This window comes from Macaca mulatta, chromosome 11, assembly GCF_049350105.2.
Source record: "Macaca mulatta isolate MMU2019108-1 chromosome 11, T2T-MMU8v2.0, whole genome shotgun sequence".
Classification (NCBI taxonomy): Eukaryota; Metazoa; Chordata; class Mammalia; order Primates; family Cercopithecidae; genus Macaca; species Macaca mulatta.
In genome coordinates this window covers 61,151,332-61,173,764 of record NC_133416.1, presented here as the reverse complement: position 1 = coordinate 61,173,764, position 22,433 = coordinate 61,151,332, and the positions used below count along the sequence as shown (strand labels likewise).

The 22,433-nt window shown below is 52.9% G+C and overlaps 3 protein-coding genes and 1 long non-coding RNA gene across 7 annotated transcripts in view; 2 read left to right on the top strand and 2 right to left on the bottom strand.

Moving 5' to 3' along the window:
* ATP5MC2 (ATP synthase membrane subunit c locus 2) overlaps positions 1 to 22,433 on the top strand; it is a 494,192-nt gene that overhangs the window by 154,555 nt on the left and 317,204 nt on the right. The window lies entirely within an intron of this gene.
* Positions 1,034 to 6,220, bottom strand: HOXC10 (homeobox C10). 2 transcript variants are annotated; one of them, XM_015151881.3, is made up of 2 exons: positions 5,300 to 6,220; positions 1,034 to 2,140 (listed from the first exon to the last, which is right to left on the bottom strand). In XM_015151881.3, the coding sequence occupies exons 1-2, from the start codon at positions 6,048 to 6,050 to the stop codon at positions 1,863 to 1,865; spliced, it is 1,029 nt and encodes a 342-aa protein (XP_015007367.1). In that variant the 5' UTR covers positions 6,051 to 6,220; the 3' UTR covers positions 1,034 to 1,862. The 2 variants fall into 2 exon arrangements, with proteins under 2 accessions (XP_015007367.1, XP_077810557.1); XM_077954431.1 differs by having other exon boundaries at positions 5,116 to 6,211.
* Positions 5,706 to 7,375, top strand: LOC114670859 (uncharacterized). The gene is made up of 3 exons (XR_003720639.2): positions 5,706 to 5,834; positions 6,227 to 6,346; positions 7,161 to 7,375. It is a non-coding gene; the product is annotated as an uncharacterized LOC114670859 (long non-coding RNA).
* HOXC11 (homeobox C11) lies at positions 15,779 to 20,619 on the bottom strand. Its single transcript, XM_015151880.3, has 2 exons — positions 17,411 to 20,619; positions 15,779 to 16,154 (listed from the first exon to the last, which is right to left on the bottom strand). The coding sequence occupies exons 1-2, from the start codon at positions 18,090 to 18,092 to the stop codon at positions 15,922 to 15,924; spliced, it is 915 nt and encodes a 304-aa protein (XP_015007366.1). The 5' UTR covers positions 18,093 to 20,619; the 3' UTR covers positions 15,779 to 15,921.

Here is a 22,433-nt window from a genome sequence, read left to right as displayed (position 1 = left end):
GAATCATAGCCCTGTGCTCTGGAGCCACTTCCAATCAGGCCACTTGTCTGGCAAAACCCTACAGCCAGGGAGCACAGGGAACAAGAGGCTGGACGAGGCTCACACCCAAACCAGCGAAAAGCAGGAAAACCTAAGCTTCAAGCTTCAACCCGCTGTATTCCCCCTCCCCCACCAACAGACGACCAGACTGAGCAACACCTAGACCAGAGCGTCGACCTCGAGGAGACCCAGAGTGCCCGAAAACATAAAGAAGCCAAAAACCATCAATTTATCCCTTTAACCGTGGAACTCCCACGGCAATGAGCCGGGGAGGGGAGGAGAGGGAGCTCCCAGTCGCTGCCCTCCGCTGCCAGCGGCCACAAGGAAAGCCTGGATTCTCGGCAAGCACAGATGCCCTAAACACCTTCCTCCAGGCTCTGTCCGCTGGATGCCGGGCACCTGGGGACACCGCTCGTCCCCACTCCACCGCCAAGAAAAGAACAAGAAACCGCTTCTCTTACCTTGTCGCTGCCTCCTCCTGCTGCTCTTGGCGTTTCTGTTAGCTGCTGTTGAGGTTGGGGGGGCTGAGCTCCTCATGCCCCTCCAGCGGTTAAGTTTATTCCTTTCCTTGGATGGGTGGGGGGCTCTTTGGGTGACCCCCAGCAGCAGTGGGGTGCGCCCAGCCCAGCACCCCAGGCAATCAGATCCGTCTGCTCCTCAAGATTGCAGTTTGCTCTCTGCCTCTTTCCCTCCTCCAGTCACCTTTAAATGCATCTTTTACTGCAGCACCACATTATATTTGCAGATCATAAAATCCACCTCTCGCGCGCACCAAGACCATCCTGACATTACTGTTTTATGACCTTGACTTATTGTGGTCACCTGGATAATATTTAAATCAACGTTATGGTCTCTCACTTACATTAAACCCGCCAAGAGACGTTCTAGAAAGGCTCTAGGAGATGAGTCAAACACAAAACACACACATCCACACACTCAGCCTCTTCGGGGGAGGGGGTGTCGCTAAAAATCACTAAAACCAAAAAACCATCCGTTTGAGGATTATGATTCTGGAAATTTATTAGGATTTTTTTCTCCATTAAGGAAGCTACATGCAAAAGATACAACATACAGAACATCTTTAAATAACACAACTCCCAGACAGGAACAGGGCAATATTGGGGGGGGGGCATTCTGTTTTTGCTTTGCTATGTTCTATTTTTAATTTTTTTGTTCCTCTGGATGAAATTTCTGAGATGTTAATAGATGGGGGATGTGGGGGTGCTGGGAGGGGTGAGAGAAAAGCAAAAAGCAGTACAAATACGAGACTTCAAGCAGATTCTTAGAGCGACTGGGAGGTAAAGACACGGAGAGGGTTTGGTGGAGGCTCTGGGTGCTACAACAAACACATGAACACTAGCCGAACTTTCCAAAACATCTATTAGTCTAAGGAGGAAATGCAGCAAGGAAGGAACGATTCTGCCTGTGCTCTGCGAGATTACAGACCCTCTCTGGTTAATTTTTTCCTCTTTTTCCCCTACAAGCGGGTGGATTCGATCTTAACTTTGCATGGAGAACAGAATGCTATGTGTGAGTGCGTGGGTGAGTGAGGGTTTGACACACACACCAGCCACACTCCCACCCCCATCTATGAGGGCACACACCACACCCCACACCCCAGCACCCCATTTCTCATGCTTTAAGTGGAAGCATCTTCGCAGCACGAACCATAGGTCTCTTGGAAGGAGAGTCTGAGGTCTTTGCCTTTTTTGCAGGCGCGTTGCATTTATACTCAGGGAGGGAAAAAAAATATATCACCAGGCACAAAGGGAGGAGGGGCGGGGAAAGGAAGGCGGGGGAAGGGAGGAGGAGAGGCCTCGCGCTCAGGTGAAATTAAAATTGGAGGTCAGTTCCCGGATCCGATTCTCTCGGTTCATTTTCTTGAGTTTCATTCTGCGATTTTGAAACCAGATTTTGACTTGTCTGTCTGTAAGGTTAATGGTCTTGCTAATCTCCAGGCGGCGCTCTCGCGTCAAATACATATTGAACAGAAATTCTTTCTCCAATTCCAGCGTCTGGTGTTTAGTATAGGGGCACCTCTTCTTCCTTCCGCTCTTTGCTGTCAGCCAATTTCCTGTGGTGTTTTCTGCCTTTATCTCCTCTGTTAAAAATAACATTATTTGCATAAGTATCCCTCGAAGTCGAAAACCCTCTCAGCGCTGCAGCCTTTGCCAGCCTGCTGTGGGGTGGCTGAGGGAGCATAGGGGAGCTGCTCTTGCCCTAGGGGCCTGGCCGGTGGGCTCCTCTTAGGTTCAGGGTTCTTACAATTTCTTTGGGGCTTAGACTTAGGGAGATAAAGGGAGGAAGTTCTTGCCTCCAGGCGTTTATTAAATTTAAATTACCCAAGTCCACCTTAATCTAAAAGATCCTGAGTACCCTCGCTTTCCCCCAGCTGGCTGACCCTGGCAGATTCCCTACATCTTGCCAGGTCCCCCCTTCTCTCTGTTCCATTCCAGCTCTGGAAAAATCCAACCAGAAGGAAAAGCATTTTCCAGGCCCCAGACCAGAGCAGAGTCCACCCACAGCCCAGAGAAATTCCCAGAGAGCTTTGACCTGTTTCAACTTGGTGGAGGGACTTTGTTCTAGGATCTGTGGCCAGAGGCCATTGCAGTGGTCCCTGCACTGGACTCCCAGCTCTTACCCCAACCTGAGCTGCCACAAAGTGACTCTGCTCCCTTAGGTCTCCCATTGCCATCGCTTCCTCTCTTAATCATTTCCCCCAGGTATGTGTAGCTGAGGCAGGGGAGCTTGTGAGAGCAGCAGAGGTCAGGGACAACAGAGCTGGGGTATCCTAAAGGGTCCTCAAACAACTTTCCTGGTCAAAGGACCTAAGCTCAAGGGAGAGACCTGCATATCCTGAGGAAATGCAGCCTCCTAGAAACCCCCTGCCCAGTCTGTGCATACGTAGATGTATATGCCTGCAAGTACACATGTATACCTGTAGAGATACACACATGTACTATACATGTAAGTACACACACACAGATATGTACATGTGTCTATTTATGTAAGGAGATACTATAGAATGCTGTGCATTTCCCATGATCTTATTGACAGCCTCTCTCCCTGACACACATTTTTGCGGAAATGGACCAGCCCTGCTTCTCAAGCAGCAGAAGGGAACCTGGCCATCTTTTTAAGGGCAAAACACAGAGTCCAAAGACCTGAGAGGACACCCAGCAAAGGACTCTGCTGATGGCTCTGAGCTTTCTCTCCTCCCTATTCCAAATCAGACTGCCAGATTCCTGGATCTTATCTTGATGGGGGTGGGGTGGGGCGGGGGCCTAAGAGGAACCAGAAAACACACAAAAAAGGCAAACTTGAGGCTGCAGTCTAAAAAATCTGAATGTTTCGAATTTTCTCTCCTGTCTCTGCACCTGCAGCCTCTTGCCAGATTGTTTACAGGCTCTCCACATGTAACCATGTCCTGTTTATTTTCTTACTGAGGTTGTTAGGTTTGGTGGGGCGGGGGGACAAGATAAATTATAAATGGGGAAGTTTAGCCAAAAGCTCTCTTGCCTCTGGACTGGTGGAGACATCAAAATAGGAGGAGGGGAAAGAAGGACACAGACAGGGTACAGGGTAAGAGGGATTCCTTGGGGTGGGAGGGATTAGGTTGCTGTGGGGACAGCTAGAGAAAAAGGAGAGCCTATGGGAATGGGTGCAGGTCGAGTTAAGAGGTGAACTTGTTAACCTTGACTTTGCTTTTGGTGGGGCTAGAATGCAGCTTTTCCTGCCTCAAATCTCTCCCTAACCAAGCTCAGGGTCAGTAGAGAGGGTATAAGATTAAACCTTCACACTGCACACGTGCCACAGTAAAGGCTTCCAGGCTGTAGGCGCCTCACTCTCCCCCTCATGAACACACCAGTGCTCATCTTCCAGTCAGTGTCTCTATGGGGATGATTTGCCAAGGCCACCTTTGCAGACCCAAGAGGATGAGGCTCTGCCCTTGCCCGCCAAAAGAGTGCCCCTGCATGTGTGAGTGGTGTGTGTGAGTGTGCAAGAAGCATGCAATACGGATGTGTGTGAGTGTGGCACAGGTCGCCCGTAGGCATGCGTGTGCGTCGCGTCCATATACAAAGCACCAGGAGATCCAGGCCGCCCCTAGCCTGCTCCACTCTCAATATTTCATCTGCCTCTATACCCAATGAGCCCCTTATATTCTGTCACCATTAGCCGGTGTTGTGGGGAGCAGGTTTATTCTTCCCCGTTGGTTGGGCCTTTTTCTGAGGCTCTTTGCTACAACTTTTCAGGAAAAGTCGTTCCCCTCAGCTTCCCTCCCCTGCTCCCGTTTCCTCCACATTCTTTCCCCAAGTATCAGAGAAAGATCCTCAAGGCCTCCAGCTCCTACAGCAGAAATGAATCTTGAACTCTGAGCTTGAACTCTGGCTGGGCTTTCTCTTAACCCAAATTACAGTGAAATCCAACCAAAGCCACATTCCCTTTCAGGAGAAAACCTCTTGCCACGCACACAGAAATTTCCCAACCACTCATTTGTAAGCTGCTTTTGGAAACCAATGAAAAAAGATAATTTAACTAGAAAAAATGGAAAAGAAAAAATTAAAAGAGGAAACAGAAAACTTACAACATTCCAAATGCCCTGTTCCAACGCCATCCAAGCCAGGCATCTGGAGGAGGGAGGGCCGTGGCCGGCAGCCCTTCACCTCCACCTCTTCCGGCCCCAGCCTCGCTGCCCAAGACCCCCGGCCGAGCCAAAAGCCGCAGGAGCCCAAACCGCACGCACAGATCAGACCCACAAACAACAAATCGCGTTTCGCAGGAAACAATTTTCAACTGGGAAAACGCAGTAAAGAGAACCCCCCCATCTCCCCAGCTTCCCTAGTCCCTGGCCCAAGATCGCCATTTTAGGCTTTTTGCAAGCCCCTGACCTGAGCTGGGGGGCATCAGCTCCCCAGGACACCAGCATTGAGAAAGCATACCACAGCCAGCACGCGCCTGGGAGCAGCCACCCGTCCGGGGCAGCACACTGCGCCTGCAGGCTGCCCGCGGTGCGCACCGCCCCCGCCTTAGCACCCATGGCCGGGGCCGGGCAGACACCTCCACGTCGCCGCTTACCTTCCCCAGCTAAGTGACGCGCCATCAGCCTGGAGCTCAGCAGACACTAGCCGCAAGCCAGGGTCGCATTCCCGAAATGGTCTGGGGCCTCCTGGGCCCAACCCTCTCCCCTGCCCGCCTCCCCCGGCCGCGAAGACCAAGTGCCGGAACGTCCCAGTAGCGCCCGCGGCCCAGGCGGCCTTACCTTTCGCTTCGTTATCCGAGGTGTCTGGGCTGCAGTCGGCAGTTTTAGCCCTCTCCTTTTCGCTTTCCGAGGGGCTGCCTTTAGGGCCCGCCAGGCTCTGCTCCGTCTTGATCTCACTGGGGCTAGGGGTCTGGTTGTCGGACTTGGGGGTCTCAGGGAAACTCACTTTGCCGCCCAGCTGAGGCGATTCCAGATGTTCGGCGCGCGGGTTGAGACTGGCCCGCTGCTCGAAAGGGGCTTCGAAGTCGTTGGCCCCGGAACAGTGGGGCGTCTTGTCCAGCGCGGAGTAGCTCGGGCTGGCGCGGTAGTAGCTGGGCACGGGTACTTCGTGCTCCCCAAGGCAGGACTCCGGCAGGGGGTGGGAGTAGAGAGCTGCCTCGGGGCCACTTTTCGCCCGCTTCTCTGCGCTGTACATGCAGCAGACATTCTCCTCCTTGACACTAGGTGGGTAGGAGCAGGAGGACAGCGGCCTGCCAACAGGTTGTTCCAGGCGATAGGCGGCTTTGGGGTCGCCCCAGGAGTCCAGCTGCGAGAGGTAGGACGGATAGGTGTTGAGGGTGAGGCTGGGACTGCCGCCCTCGTCCCTCTTGGAGAGCGAGGGCGCGAGCCCGCAGCCCCTCATCACCCCGCAGTTGAAGTCACTCCCAGACTGCATATACATGCCTGCGCTCCGGCTATAGCGCTCTCCTCCGCCGGGCGCAGCCAAGGGCTCCGCGTACGAGTTCGGAGTTACATTGCGAGGGCATGTCATTTTCAGAGAGAGGGGTTTTTAAGGAGCAATACTACAGCGGAGGAGCTGACATCTTTTTTTTCCCCCATCGGGGAGGGGGGGCGCGGTTGGAGGGGAGGGAGGAAAAAGAAGGGGAGGGGGGGAAATATCAGCTCCATAATTATCCGCGCATTCGGTTCTCACCATGTGACGGCTAGACCAATGGGATTTGAAAATGGCCTTGATGATTCAGACGGCCGTGACGTCAGCGGGGTCAAGTTGTCGGCAGGCGGAGCGCGCAGAGTGGAGTAACAGCGCCACCTAGCAGCTGCCTCGGGGTAGGGGCACCGGAGCCCTTCCCGGCGAACAAAGGAAGCGCCCCCCGGGCTGCAGGGGCGGTAGGGGGGTGGAGGGGGGATGGGGGTGAGGGTCCTGGAAAGAGTGGGGTTTGTTTATCCAGTAACCAGCCTGTAACTCCTGGGGAGAAGGGGGCGGAGAGGGGGAAAATGCGGGAGAGAGGGAGAGAGCGAGGCTACCCGGGGCTCAAAACAGTCAAATTCAAATTAAAAGGTCGAGACACGAATCAGGTACTTCTCCCCACTCTTCATCTCCCCTTTTCACCTCCCCGGCCCCGGCTCCCGCTTCTTCCCTTGGGGATGGGAGTGGGGTGAGGTTTTTTTTGTGGGGGGAGTGGGGGGATCTGATGAGCAGAGAAAGGGGAAAAAAAGTTAAGGAATCCCAAACAGGACTAAAGTTTCTGCTCTCCTGCCTCCTCTTTTCTCCGGACTTGGCCCTCGGGGCTGGAAGCTTGGGGGCCGCGGCGCTGGAGGTTGGTGGAGTTGCAAGTTCCCTGTGGGGGTTGACGGGGAATCTCCAGCCTCTAGGGTGGGCCAGGGAGGGGGTCATGGTCACTTCATGGCTGCTCGGAAAAGGAGTTTCCGAATGGACGCGGCGTAGGAGAAAGAGGAAGCCAGAGACCAGAGGCACCCGATCCCCGACCCGAGAGCTGCGGCCTGGGCCTGGCAGGGTGGGCGGCTCCTGGGTCACCATCTCAGGAGCCCACAAGGCTTTGGCCTTGGAGCCGGTTCTGCTACTTTACTTCAGGCCCTGGCGGCCCTCGCTTTCCGCTTGACCTTGCCCCCACTAAAACAGGGAATATTCCGGGAAAGAAAGAGGGAACCTGCGGAGCCTCGGTCAGTTTGGAGAAGTCACGTATGACACGGGAACCAGCACACAAGACACAATAAAACCCGACCCAGAGAGGCGTCCTTTACAGAGCGCATGGGCTGGGAGCATGTTTGAAAGAAGACAGACCAGTCTATTTTTGTGGTTCTTTTTAAATAAAAGGAAGAAATAAGGGGAACCGTATTTTTCAAATAGTTATTTCCGTTTTTCCATCGCCTTCTTCCAAAGCGAACTAAACTCTCCACCCCTTCCTCAGGAAACGGAATCTGGAGAACAACTTGTCTTTCCGGTCGCCCCACATTTTTCCCTGGACAGAGCCTGGGGTTCAGACTTTCCGAAGGGCTGGAGGTTGGCGGGGAAAGGACTGGAGTCCAGCGCCCTGGCGTGGAGGAGTGAGGAGGCTAGACCGCTTCTAGGGAGGCCCAAGCCCGCTGCGGCTAGAAGACCACAGAAAGAAATCCTCCGAATTTCCCCATCCAGGGGTGGAGAGAGAAGATGCAGGGGTTCCTGAACCTCCGGAAAACTGGAAGGAAAAATGTAGTGTATGATTTGCTTGCATGACCGGCCAGGGGAGATTTGAAATGGTTTTGTGTTTTCATTTGCAGGGTCACCGTGGCCTCAGCATGGGGGTTATCCAGGGCAAGGTTAGGCTGTTTAGGCCCCAGACTTGGGACAGTCCGGGCAGCAGTCAATCCAGGGAGCCATTTGTCCCACCGCCCATCCCGCGGGAAATGGGCGAGACTTTATGGCCACTCTGTTTGTATTATCTGCATTAGTCTTTCCCCACCAGTTTGATCGAAACCGTTCCCTTTTACGAGGACCCAACGAAAATTTCCCGTCATATTTATCAGTCAGGGATAAAAATTTAGTATGGGAACTGATATTTCCTCATTTATGGGACGATGAAATTAAATACCAAAGCAATTGAGAATTATATGGCTTTGGGGGTTCCCTCCCCCCTCTTTCACGTCTCCTTTATTTTCCTGCCTGGTGTGCTTTTCCCAGGAATTTAGTGTTCCAGTTCCCTACCCTTACCCCCCATTTTGGAGTCTGGTGCGTCCTTTTCCCCACGGCCAAGTGCCCCTTGGCCACCTCAGCCTTTTCTGTTTTTTCCTCTAGGTGTTAGTAGCTGGGGGCCAGGACAGCGCTGCCCGAGCGTCTGCCCAGGCCAGGCCAGGCTGGGATCAGAGAAAGTTTTCCAGGGAAGAACCGCAAAGGGTTTGAGCACAGCTTGGGAGGGGGTGAAGCAGTCGGCAGCAAAGGGTGAAGGAGATAAACTTCAGACAAGCCGCAAGGCCTAGCCTGGGGAACCAGCAGACAGGGAGCAGAGTCATCGGCTTCAGGGGCCCCACCACCCAACCTCTTTCCAAGCCCACCTCTCACCTTAGCCAAGGGAGAGGACAGAGTCACTCGCCGTCATTAATGAAAATAATACTCCGGGGAGGAGCCTCCCGCCTCGACTCCCGCCTCCTCACAAGAACGAATAGTGTTTAAAATTGAAATAATTAGAAGTATGATAAACACGGCCCATTAATGAAAAAAGAAATCAAATTCATCAGCCTAAGTGGGACCCCCGGTGGGACAAATGTTTGCCTCTAATTACGCAAGATAAACGAAAACCCGGAGCTGTTAAACTGAGCCCGCTCGGACGGCGCAGAGCTGAATAACTTGTTGGGTTTTCACAGACTTTGGGATTCTGCTTCAGTGGAGGTAAAAGGAAGGAAAAAGTGAGTGTTTGAGACTGGCGAAGGGAGCATTTGTGGGGGCCTGGGTCCCAGCCCTGCCCCCTTGGGCTCGATCTTTCCTGAGGCCACGAGCAAAGGCTGTTTCCGTCCTATTGTCCAGGCCTGGCGTTCAAAGGCATGCGGGCCGCCACAGCCACCCCGCCTGCCGCCACTGCCAGGCACCTACCGCCCTGCCCCACAGGACCAAGCCTGTGCCCTTGGCAACTGGATTAGGATCCAGGGAAGGCCTGTGTTGCTAGAATCATCCACATATGGACTCTTTTTAATCAATTTCCCCAACTTTCCGAGGGTGCCGAGAGACCTATGCCTATGCCTAAGTCTGGGGCTCCCCCTTCTTACCTCAACTTGGGAACATGAAAATCCAGGGGCTGCAGCCCACAGTGGGGCCAGGCTGTGCATACGACCTGACAAATCCCACCCAGGGCCAGTGCCCTGACCCCTTTCTCCCTTCCCGGGTATCCAGATCCTGGAAAGGCAGCAAGGACGGGGCTGGGCCTCCTTCTGCCTGTGGGGCTGTGAGCAGTGCAGAGGAGGAGGGTTCAGGAGCTCTGTGAATACTCTGGGAGGATCCAGCGGGTTCCACAGGGCAGCCCAAGGGCTGGGGCGCTAGGGGTCCCCACGTGAAAGCAGAAGAAGGAAAATATTCTCAATGAACAAAAAAGGAACCTTGGTTGCTTTCCTGGCCGTAGCCCTCAACACACCCCAGAAGCACCCTGGTTTCTCCAGCAAAAATTATCGGAGTTTCCCCAAGAGGTTAACAAAGTCAACTGGGAAATTCTGAAGATGAAGTGAAAAAGGAAGAATGTCTTTCCCTTTTGGGTTAAATAATAAAATAAAAATAAAATATGTGTATTGAAATCTTTCTAAGCAAAGAGAAAACAGAATCACACCAGAGATTGCAGGTTTTTTCCTCTTGCTTTGGAGGCCGAGATAAATCCTTCTCTTCCCAAAACTTAAAGAAAAGATTTGCTTTTCTTCTTCACTAACACCAGGCTCTGCCCCAGCTGAATTGGAAGCAGGGAAATTTCAGGCAAAATTCGGAATGCCCAGAGACCCAGAAAAGAAAAAGATTTTCAAACAGGTACTAGAGGAAGGTAGGAGGCTGAGGACGCTTAGCGGGGCCTCTGGTCTACTCTGGACCTCACAGCCCTCGGGATAGCTCGGCCAGCAGAATCTGTCACATCTTGACATTGTACACACTTGCACACAGATGCTATGGAGTTCAGCATCTATACACGTGTCTAACTTCCACTGAAATATGTGTACACAGCCACAAATATTCACTTTTACCCAAAGTGCTGTCTGAGATCTCCGAATCCCGAATTTTGATAACCCGTACCAGTCTGACTGCTTCCTGGCCCTGCCGAAGCTGGCCAGTTATTTAATTTTGTCCCCTGAATTGAAACCAGACCGAAGACACCTCGGAGAGAAGCTTTGTGGGGAGGAGACGGGTGGGAGGATGTCTTAGGCAGGCCCTGCTCCCCACTTTAGTGGTTTGCTTCTAAGTTGCCCCCAGTAAGTCAGGTTTCCAGCTAGAGTCGGGGCTGTGGTTAGGCTGGCTTGCTCCGGAGAAAAACACCGATCCTTTCTTACCGGTTAAATTCCTTTTCAAAGATCTCTGTTTGCCTTCCTTTCCTTTCTTTTCTATTTTTCTTTTTTTTCTTTTCTTCTCTTCTTTCTTTCCTTCTTGTTTCATCCTTCGCTTTTCTCTTTATTTGCTTCTTTCTGGTTTCCTTTTTCCTCCTTTCTGCCTGTAATATATTCTTTTCTTCTTTTTCCAATCCTTTCTCTTTCTTAATTGTCTTCCTTATTTCTCCCATTTCCTCATTTCCTTCTTTCTTTATTATACAATTCATTCTTTGCTCTTTTCTCTCTCCAATTATTTCCTTCCCCCTGACTTTCTTTCCTAGCCTTTCTTATTTTTCTCTGGTGTGCTGGGCTTAGTGAGGGGGACAGCACCAGGCTCAGTCGCATACCTCCCTAGCCCAGCTGCTAAGGCTTGGAGTTGACCTTCTCCCGCCCACGGCCTTAGCTCAGCTCCTCCTCACAAGGCGAAGTGTAGGGCTGCCAGCCGCCAGCAGCCAGGCCTCAGCAGTCGCCATTAGAGGGAGGAAAAATCGGATTCTGGGGCACATCCACACTAATGCTGATGGCTTCTTCAAGTGCCAGGATTCAGAGGTCATGTATTTTCACTTCCATCACCCCAAAGGAGGCTTGTCTACCAGGCCTGCCTTTGGAGAAGTTGTCCCATCTTTGTCCTGACCTCCGGAGCTGAAACATTAAAATGGCCCAAAGTTGAGCCCAGTTGGTGCTCCCAAGGCTGGAGTTAGGGGAAATGAGCAAATGGGATTCTGTCAGTCCCAGGATGAGGGGAAGGTCCAGGGGTCATCCATGGGCAAGGCCATCTCCCACATGGCCGCCTTTGTTCTCTGCTCCTGGACTGCAGCCCTGCTGGCCCTCTGTCTCCTCTGGTCCTGCAACCACTGCAACCTCTGGGCAGGAGTTTCTTGGTGTTTTGGATTCTTTCTTCAAACCCATTGTTGACTTCACAGGCGGCAGGCCAGGATGCAGGGCTGTGTGTGCAGAGACCCTCCCAAACCAGCAGTCTGAGTCAAGGTTATGGGTCTTTGCTTTGTGCAGTGGATTGGAGGGGGGCTGTGCAGAGAGGTGTGTGTCTGTGTGTGTGTGTGTGTGTGTATGTGTGTGTGTGTGTAGAGAGAGAGAGAGTAGTGCCTACAGGAGAACAAGAGGGTGTGATGGGGGAAGGTCTTGTCATGCTGATATTGTCCAAACTTTTAGAGTTTGTAAGTGTGCAAGAGCAGAGTGGACAGGACTCTGTCCAAAGATGCTCCAAAGCTGAGTCCAAGATGGGCCTCAGGAAGGACTGACTCAGACCTTCAAGCCTTTTTGCCTTAGAAAAAGGCAGCTCCATACACTCCCTTCCCTGAACTGCCACCCCACAGAGCCCCTCTCACCTCTGCCTCTCAAAGACCTGTGATTTCATCCCATGGCAAGACGAAAACTTACTTTTTTTTTTTTTTTTTAAGGGATGGGGAATCTTGTAAAATTTTTATGCCAAACAAAGTTATAAAAACTTCCCGGGCGTTGCCTTTTCCAAAGGTTTATATGAATAATAAAGAGTGCAGTCGCGTGCACTGGTTCTGGCGGGCTCCAAGTAGGGAGGGGTTAGCAAACAGCATTATCCAACCCTGGGGCACCAGAAACCCCAGTGGCTCCCCCCTTCAGGGAATACTGGCCCAGAAACAATTGCCCTACGGATTCCTGAGAGAGGCGGGGAAAGCGAAGGGGTGGTGCCCTTGACTCCCTTGAAGTTCAAAGTTCTTCTTTGCCCTTAAGAGAAGAGCCCTCTCTGCTCTCAGCCCACTGGAGAAATTAGCCCAAGATAGCTTCTCCCATTCTGGTTGAGAACTGGCTCTAGATATCCCCAACTTTGTTCACCTTTCAGACACCTTTTGCTCCCCCAAAACAGAGCTCCCCAATCTTTCCATCTGGGACACCTAGAGCCAGGGGGCTTTCTCTCAGAGGTGCTTGGCAGGGGTTTTGAGTCTTCTTACAAGGGACCCTTGCATCGCCAAACCTCAGCCACCTAAGAGTCTAAGTGACAAAGAAACCCCAAACTCAAGGCTACTCCCAAACCCATTTCTCATTTCGAGTGCCCTTGATTCCTCCTGCACCCCCAAAGCCCATGGTTGGAGGGGGAGGGGCCCAGAGTGCTCTCTCAGCCCATACCACTTAATACCCTTGTAAACTCCCACGTGCGCTATAAACTTGGATTTTTACAACCAGCATTCCTCCTTAGCTCCGGGAAACTTTGAACTCGGCCTCAGGTTTATTTACTGTGGGGGGGGGCGGTGGGGAGGAAAGGGGCTGGGGAGCTGGGAGCTGAGAAAGGCTGGAGAAAAGAGGAAAAATGTGGGGCAAGGGGCTGAGGAGGTGGGGGTCTGGGGTGTGTTGGGAGAACCAAGACCCTCCACTACAGGTTTGTTTACTATTTAGGGCGGAAGCAGTTTCTAATACAGGCCAGACTGAGTCGTTAAGGTCGAAATGAAACTGGGTTTAGAGACATGGGGTGGGGGTGCTTTATGGCAGCGTCTAGACGAGGATCTTTTGTTCCTGGGCAGTGCTGCGGCTGGAGAGGATTACCCCAAGAGGTTGAGCCCAGAGTGCCCCTGACCTGCAAGGGGGGTTGGACACCTTGGGAGACCGAAGGTGGGTTTGTTTGGGGGCCAAAAAACCCTTTTTCCTCCTTTTTAGAGGGTCACGAAGGACTGGCAGATTCCTGGCTTGGGTCACAGAAGCCTTTGTTTTTCTTTCATGGTGACCTTCTCCTCTCATCCAGCAGAACTCTCTTTTGGAGCGGAGGACGTTTCTGGGCTGCACATTGCAGAGAAAGTGGTACCTGTGGGTTTTAAATATTTTTCTCCAAAATCAGGCATTTGGAGGCTAATATTTTGTTTTATAAATAGGTTCATCTTATAGAGTTTCCTCTAGCCTAATTTTACAGGAAACATGACCAGCAGGCTAATATTTCCTAATGTGGCTAGTGGATAAACATCATACCTGGAGAAGTGTCACACACACACACACACACACACACAAACGTACAGAGGCCCCTCAGTTGCATTCCTGCCCACACTCAACAAACACTGCCAGTGGTTACACACCACAGAGACACAAGCTCTAGATGTGCATGTGATCAGGTTTACTCCATACAACAGACAAAAGCATACAAATAATATTCCTTCTTATGTGCACCCACAGGCACACCGAGTTAAATAAAACGTTTGTGTGTGGGCACATGAGGGAATTGTGGGCTGCATATACACCCTAGTTTGCAAATCCTGTCTCACAACCTGACCCACGTTTACAAATTTGAAATTTAGATACCTAAACTGCAGGGATTCTTACCATCAAAAATGACAGACCCTAGATTTGATAGTCATGATGCTTTTTCCTTTCATCCAACAGAATTGTATTGACAAAAACATTTTCTTTGAATTATACAAAGACAGAAAGAGAGGGGAAAGATGAGATAAATGGTCCCGAACCTCTGCTCCCAAATAATGAATTTGAAACAGAGACCAACGGAGTGCCCCCACTGAAAGCACTGCAAGGGCCATGATTATCTTTATACAGAAGAAACCTGCAGCAAATATAGATGGGTATAGTGACTGTCCCCACAGGTATCTCCATCCCCAGTGCCAACCCCTACAAAACAAATCTCTGGGGCTTTCTACTGTGGGACACCCAATGTGTAAACCTCAGGGTGGCCCCAGTACAGGCGTCTTGTTGTGTCTGGAAGAGCCTGGCCATTTGTGCCAGAGGGAAAGCAGCCAGTCCCCACCTTCCCACCCCCAGGAGCTGTGGAGAGGAGAGGGAGGGGGCTGGTTTCTCCTTCTGTCCCCTCCTTCCTTAAAAACAGTGTGTAAAAATTCCAATACAGACTTCTCATAGAGAGAGAGAGAGAGAGAGAGAGAGAGAGAGAGAGAGAGAGAGAAAGCTCTACCCTTCACACTACACATTTAACTGCGACAGACGGAGACATCTGGCAGAAGGGCGGTGGAGCCAAAAAAATTCCTATAAATTTAAATTCGATGATGGTTACAATTAACTCCACAACAAACGTGTACTTAAACAGAAAGCCGTTGCTGGGCGTTTGGACACAGCTCGAGCTGCACGTGAGAAAGGAGAGCTTCAGAGTAGCTATGGAATGTCCTCAGCTTGAGAATGTGAGGAAACTACGGCCATACTCTTGGCCCTGCCAGCGGAGAGCAGCTCCAGGCCGGCCAGCACCGGCCTATCTCACCTCTGCTTGCCTGTCCTCACCGGCTGGGCTTTGCCCTCCTGCCTCCTCCTCCTCCGCCGCCACCATGGGAGCATGGAGGATTTTAAGAGGAGAGGGGTTAATAAAAGGGTCAAATAAAATCATAATATTGAACAGAATGAAATTTATCTTTATTTGCCACCAAAAAAATTTTCACAGCAATCCCTCTGGGAAGGGAGCAGGGTGGGGAGTGCCCATGTACACACGCACTCACGCATAGGAGGAGAGATGGGTGATTTGAATCTCACTGGGGGCATTCAACCCCTTCCCCTCCAGGTGGAAAGAAATTTATTTACAAAAATCCAGGCCCCAGCAAGCGGGAGGCGCCCAATCCCATCTCCCTACTGCCTCCACCACCCCAATGTTCTTTTTTCTTTAAAAAAAAAAAAAAAAAAAAAAAAAAAAGAGGTAACGACTGCATAGACTATAGATAAATCCATGAAGTGGGGGCACTGCTTGGAAAAAGGTTTGGAAACCTCAATGCACCGATTAAGAAATTTCAAAGGAAGGTTCTACACATTCACGGGGAGAACAATTAGGCTCGGGCGGGGCCTTGGCGAAGACGGAGGTAGGACACGGACTTTGCACACCTAACACCAGGTCGACGGTACAGAAATTTCACAGCAAAGCAGGATCACATTTAGCTGCCCCCTAAAGTAGTGGGGCTAGGTGGGGCGGGGTAGAGGGGGAGCCCAAGGAGTTTCCGCTGGCAGACATGCTGTCTTAGCGGATCTTTTCACTTGGGCAAGGGAAGGCTTTTAGTTCGTGGATTGTTCGGCTCAGGCGCTCACTACTGTCGCCCCTCCCCCACCCAATCCGAGCAGCAGCAAGACATTGTCGCCGAGGTGTGTTTTCTTTTAAATAAAAGTCTTGGCCTCGGCGCCAACGGTGTTCACTCGCCGTGCATCAGACACTTCCCTTCACCCCCTTTTCAGGCCCGGTCCCCGTCCCACAGCGAGAGTCAGATCGAGGGTCCAGGAGGTTCCGGAACGGAGTGCCGGCCACAGCGGTGGGGGCCACCCCTGGCCACAGTCCAGTTTTCCACCCGCGGAAAGAAGACGAGTTAGAAAATAAAAAATAAAAATAAAATACAATAAATTTCCCCTCCCCCCGCCCCCAAAAGGGCCCGGTCTGCAGGTTACAGCAGCGGATTTCCCGAGAAATACTGCAGCCGGTCTCTGCTCAGTTTTTTTTCTTTCATCCTTCTGTTCTGAAACCAAATTTTCACTTGTCGGTCCGTCAGGTTCAGCATCCGGGACAGCTGCAGCCGCTTCTCTTTGTTGATATATACGTTGAAGAAAAACTCTCGCTCCAGTTCCCGGATCTGGAATTTCGAATAAGGGCAGCGCTTCTTGCGGGTGCGGGGGGCGTCTGGAGGGAGGGGAGGGGGCAAGTGCGAGGAGAGGGGGGAGAGAGACACGTGAGACCCTGGCGACCCCAGCCCGCTGAGCGCTCAGCGGCCCTTCTCCTAGCCCACCGCAGGCAGCCCTCCCGCCAGGCGGCTGGCTGTCTTGCAGTTGCAGCGCCCGGGCAAGCCTCGACCCCCTGCCAGGTCTAGCGGGTCCCGACCCCCGGCCACTGCGCGATCTCGTCCCCAGTCCTCAGGCGAGAGCCACGGCTGACAGGGTTTGGGACACAAGGAAAGCCCTCCGGGGACACGTGCGTGCCCTCGGGCCCCCTGTCTGCTCCCCCTCGGCCCTCGGGCCCTTCCTGCGCCGCCCTCCCAGTGGTTCGGAAAGCCCAGCCCCCCCCCCTAGAAATCTGGGGGGAAAGCTGAGAACAGGCGCCAAGCAGTGAGATCTGGCGAGAGCAGTGGGGAGGCGGGGAGGAAGCCGGCCAGCAGGCACCGGGACACCAGAGAGCCGCTTCCGGGGCCCTGGCGCCCCGGGACGCCCGCGGGGCCGCGCCTTCCACACCGCAGTTCTAGGCCAGCTCCGAGGCCGCGGACCCAGGAGAAACGCCCAGACCCCCGCCTGGAGCGCAGTGGAGTCCTGCGCCGTCTCGCCCCATTCCCCTGTCGCCGCTGACCCCAGAGTTGCTTGGGTTTCTGCTGGAGGACCCGCGAACACATAGTTTGAACATTTTCAAAACTAGTTTTAAAAAGGATCATAGCGGCCCTGGCTTGCCTCTCCGGTCTCAGGTTCTGCTGCATTGCTCCTCTCCCCCACCTCTCCCCCTCTCTGGATCTCTCCCTGTCTTTCCCTCGCCCTCCCCTTTCTCCCCCTCCACCCCTCCCCTCCTTCCCACTCCTCGGCAGCCTGGCTCCCCATCCTTCCTTAAATGCTCTTCTAAGTTCACGATCAAAGTTAATATCGCCCGCAATGGTGGCGCTTTTAAAAATTTCACAGACCGAGGGAGATAACGGGGGAGGGGGGTTCACCCGGCTTTTCCAAAGAGCCCTTTTCCCTCCCTCCCCACCCCTTCTCCATCGTAAAAAGTCGAGTCGTTGGGAGAGAGGGCTTTGTAGGTTATAATAAAATCCTTTGAATGCTTATAAAACTCCACATAAAATCGGACTGACCCAAAACACGAGGCCGTCCCCGCTCCCCTTGCCTCCCCCCTTCTCCCGCCCTCCCTCTCTCGCTCCCTCCCTCGCTGCCCGCCCGTTCCCGGCCGCTGCTACCTACTGGGGGCGGCTCCTTTGGCCGGCTCCTTGGCCGCGGAGTGGGCTGAACCGGACGAGCTGGGATTTGTGTTCTCCTCCTCAGCCTCCGCCTCGGTACCCGCCTCAGCCCGGGACCCCAGTCCCGAGGCCGGGGGCGCCTCGGGCTCCCCCTTGGCCTCGCCCTTGCCGGAGCAGGGGGGCTCGGCGGGAGCGTCGCCGCCACCGCAGTAGGCGTTGTCGAAGAAACGGTCGAAGGCTTGAGGCAGGACGCTGTTCTTGTTGACTGAGGAGTAGAAGCCGGCGGGGGCTGCGTGCGGGGCGCTGGGGTGGTGGTGGCCGCCGTAGGAGCCTTCGTTTTTCATGAGGATCTCGGTGACGGTGGAAGGAGGCAGGCACTCCCGGTGCATAAGCTCGTCGGCAGCCGCATAGCAGGAGGAGTAGCTGTTCCGATGGTGCCACTTGCCGGTTGGCTCCAGGCCGTAGGAGACCTCCCGGACCGGGGGCACTTGGGCCGAGTAGGGATAGGAGATCTGACGAGAGGGGGCCTGGGGCAGGAAGGAGGAGACCGTGGAGAACTCGGGCATGTAGTAAGTGCAACTGGGCAGATAGAGGTTGGAGGCGCAGCTCCCTCGCTCGCCGAAATCTGCGCCCCTCTCCTTGCGCGACGGCGAGCAGAAGTTGCCCAGGTTGACCGAGTTAAACATCGTTCTCCTCTCCTGCCGGCTCCGGATGGAGGTTTTGGACCCGGTCTAGCGAGGGGGGAAAATTTGGGAAGGCGAGATGACGCGTTATCCGTCTTAGTCTCTCTCCCTGAGCACGTGATCCAAAGTAGATATTGTCATATATCAGTTCGGAGCACTTCGCAGACGTAGGAGGGGTTCTCTCTTAGGTAAGATCGGGGACGTTCAGGCGATTGGTTTGCAAACACCGCAGAAACATTATGAAAATCAATTGCAGATTTGTATTCGTTTTTCTCTCGTCACTCCCCTTCTCTCCATATCACAGCACGAGCAAAGGAGGAGACAGAGGGTTGGGGTGGGGTGGGCGGTGGGACGGGCGAGGGTGGTGGCTGGGAGGGGGTAATTGTATTTTTTTCTAGCTGCTGCTCTTTTTCTCCCCCAGGATTGGGGGAAGGAGGAGGTCTCTCACGTATGGAGGTCTTGCCTCCTCTCTGTGATCAGCACCAGAAGGGTGGGAGTGAGGACTTCTTTCCCCACTGCCTGATTTCCCCAGAGAAGTGAATCCTTTCCCTTAAATCTCAGGGACTCTTACCCTTCCAACCCGCAGAGTCACCGCCTGCTCACAAGAGTTTGAAGAAGTCCACTGTTTTCCTGGCCAGAGCTGGGTGTCAAGACTACCTTTCCGGAGTCCTTAGAGAGACTCCCGGAAGAGTATCTGAAGTTTCCCAAAGGTGAGGCAGCCCAGCTGCAAGCCAGTGTCCCAACTTTGTCTGGCTTGCTGTGCTGCCGCTGGCTAGGGAGTCAGATTAGTCATAAACGAGTGGTGAGCAGTGCGCCAGCCGCCCAGCCGGTGCCTGGCGAAGTCTGGGAAAAACCTTCTCTAATGTTGTGTTAAATATTTAGTATGAGAGAGTGGCCCTGGGTGAATATTTCATGCCTGCCTTTATTGTCAATCAATGTGAAGAAAGCTACATCCACTGTGGATTTTCAAATCCCAAACCCCAAAGAAAAGGATTGGAATGAGAGCCATGTATCTTCTATGTCAGGGCCCTTTGGCTTAGTGGCTCAGCCTCAGCTAGTGGGCTGAAAAGAAGCCTAGTGTAGGGGTCCAGATAGAATATAGTGGGGGGACTAGGTTTGGGGTTCTTATCCTTGGATGATTTTGGGGACTGTAAGGTGGGAGTGGGGCCAGGTATGGGTCTCCAGAAGAGACTAGCCAGACAGCAGAAAGGAGCGGTGGATGCTGTAGCATCAGGGGAGACCCAGGGGCCACTCCCTAGTCAAAGCCCCCAGCCTCTGTCCCTGGGGCTGTGACCAGATCTTAGTGCCTCCTTCCTATTTCTCAGTCCTGCCCTGCCCTCCTCCAAGTCTGTCAGCCTCCTGGGTAGCTGTAGCCCAAGCAGTAGGCTCAGTGATTCTGCATCCCCAACCCCTTGCCTTCCATCCCTTTGAGCACCACAGGACACATCTGGGTATCTGAAAATCACTTTATTGAGAGGTTCTGGACTGGGTCCAAGGGGCCAAAAGCACCCGGCATGAGCTGAAAGCAACCTTGGGTCCAAAGAGGAGCTGCCAGGGCACGATTTGTTTGGGAAGGAGGGGAAGAACTGAAGCCCCCAAGGGCTCAGCCCAATGCACACTCAGGGAAAACAAAAAAATAGCCCAAACTCTCTTTACACCCATAACCCTTAGTTAAAATTAGTTTCCACTTAAAGAAATTAGATTGGATTTGTCTTGATGAAACACGATGCAGTGCTGCAGCTCCCAAACCAGATAGGGAGGACACAAAAAATTGTAGCTTGTCTCCATATGTAAACCCTAAAATCCATTCCTCCTCAGCGCTCCTGCCTCCTCAAACTTGCTCAGCATTTAGAGTGACACCTGGGTGGAGTCTGCCTCCATCATGGGTCCTAATCTCAGGGCGGTTCTGGAATACTCAGGGATAGGTCTCAGGTGCCTCCCTACCCACTCAATGCTGGGCGCTGCTTCTTTAGTTCTGGTCAGATCTTAAACCGAAGCAAATAATAACTAGATTGGGGCTTTGCTGAAGTGTGAGTCTTCTCTGTTGTTTCCTTTTTCCTCTGGCCCTTTTTATAGGGTGAGCTGGGGCCAGCATTTTTAATTATAATAGTGGGGAACTATGGACTGTGGCTTTTATTGGGGTTCACACTGACCTCATTAAACTCAAGTTTATTGAAGGCAATACGCTCCCCAAACAGTGATAGGAACCAGCAAGAGGGAAGCGAGAGGTACCCCTATCCTTGCAGAAGTGTGGATGAGGGCTCAAGTCGCAGCTCCCACTTTCTCCACTTCCACCCAAGGCTCTGCTTCCTTCCCCCTCCTGGCCCTCCAGGGTGATGTGGGGCCCAGTCCCCCAAGGCAGATTCAGCACAGCCAGGGCTGAGGTGGGGGTAGGGGCTGCTTCCTGTGAGGAGACAGCTGCTGGCCTGAGCACTTGAATTTGACCACCAAAGTTTATTCCCGGGCCACCATAAAAGTGAGCCAGGCGGCAACAAGGTGCTGCTGGCGGCCCTATTTCCTTGAAACAAAAAAGAAAGGCAAGAAAGAATATCAAAGAGTTGATGTCTAGGAAACGCTGGGGTTTCCCAACAGAGACTTCTGGAAAGTAATATTCCTCCTCTTAAAAGTAAGACATGAAGTTTAAAATGTTCTCTAGTGTTGGTATGGCTTAGTTTTTCAACAAATCAAAAAACCCCTAGCAACTGTCAGTTGCTGCTAGGGTCAAGGAAAGAAGGCCCTGGCCACTGAGGTCAGCCAGGCATTTACTGGCAAAAATGCCCATGGTCTGGAGTAGCCTCCCTGCCCAGCCCTGGGTCCAGGCTACCTGGAAGCTTCAGCTGAGATGCTTGTCCCAGGCTGCACCCTCTCAGCCTGTGGATTCTGGCCAGAGAGCATCAATGCCTCCCCACACAGGACCCATCCCCAGCCCCCAACCCCTTCCTTGTCAAGCCCGCTCCAGGTGGCTTATTTGTACCTTATCTGGTGGACGCCTGTGGCCTCTCCATCTTCTTTGAGTCCTGGCCTTCACCTGAAATTCTCTGCAGCAGGGCCATCCGGCCCTCCCCACTAGCTCTTGGTGTCCTCAGCGCCACCAGCCAGCCTGGCCACTAGCAGGCGGCTGCGGTCTGGGCAGCTATTCCGGTAGCCTGACCAAAGCTAAGGCAGACTCCAGCACCCTTCCCTCCCACACACGGACAACAGGGGCAGCTTCAGAAGGGGACAGTGTCTCCTAAATTCTGCCCTGGGCAGCTCCCAGAGCAAACTCCCGCACACAGAGTTAGGGCCTCCTGTTAGCTTGTCTACCTCCTCCCACTGCTCTGGGTTCTAGAGAGCAGATCGTGGTAGGGAAAGGAGCCCATCCCACAGACCATGAACTGGGGAGGAAAATGCTGAAAGGAGAAATGGGGCCACATGTGCTCCAATGGGCTTGGATTGTAAATTCAGCCTGTGTGGAGTCAATAAAAAGATAAGCGGAGAGAGTCCCACGCATGGACAACCTCATTTGTTCACAGGCTGGGCCAGCAAGGAGCCTTCATTAGAAATTGGCTTTCACCTTCTTGCCTATATTTCTCTCCCTTACAGTAATATCACTGCCTGCAATAATCCCTTTAGTATGCTTTGGGATTTTCAGGTCAGTAGTTTATCTTGCACCCGGGACACCCCAGCCCCAGCCAGGGAGCAAGATCCTGGGACTGCTAGTTCCTGGCTTCTACCTCTTCTCAGACTTGGCCATTGCCCCAAGCCTGAGTCCCCAAGTCAGGCCACCTAAGCTGGTGGATGCTGCTCAGAGGTTCCTGGGACCTATGGAGGAGGTAGTGGGGAGGGAGAAGGACAACTCCTTTGCCCCCACAGGCCCCACCCAGCTTCCTCTGTGGAGAGATTGTCCCAGGAGGGTAGCAACCCGACCCTATTTCTTCCCATAAAAAGCCCTATTTTACGAGCCGGTTTCACTGGCCCCCTCACCAAATGTTCCAAAATGAAGGAAATGTCTTAAAAGCAGTCTGGAAATGGAGCCGCTGCTATTGGGCTTTAGTTTCCTAAGCCAGTTGTAGTGGCACAGAAAATACCTTTTTCTGGGCGGGATTGCCCTGTTGGGCCACCCAGATCTCCTGCCTCACCGCAGAGCTGAGGCGGGTTGACTGGGGCCCTGATTCTCTGGCTTTAGCTCCTACTTTAAGGCTCGGACCTAGTCCTCCTGATCAAAGTGAGCTCGCGGCATTTTTATGAGATCAACTTCAGTGACTCTTTATTAGCGATCAGATGCCTGGGTCGAAAATGCAAAAGGAAACAAACAGCTAATCAATCCAAAAAGGAAAAGGAAAAAAAGAGAGAGGTGGGAAGGCA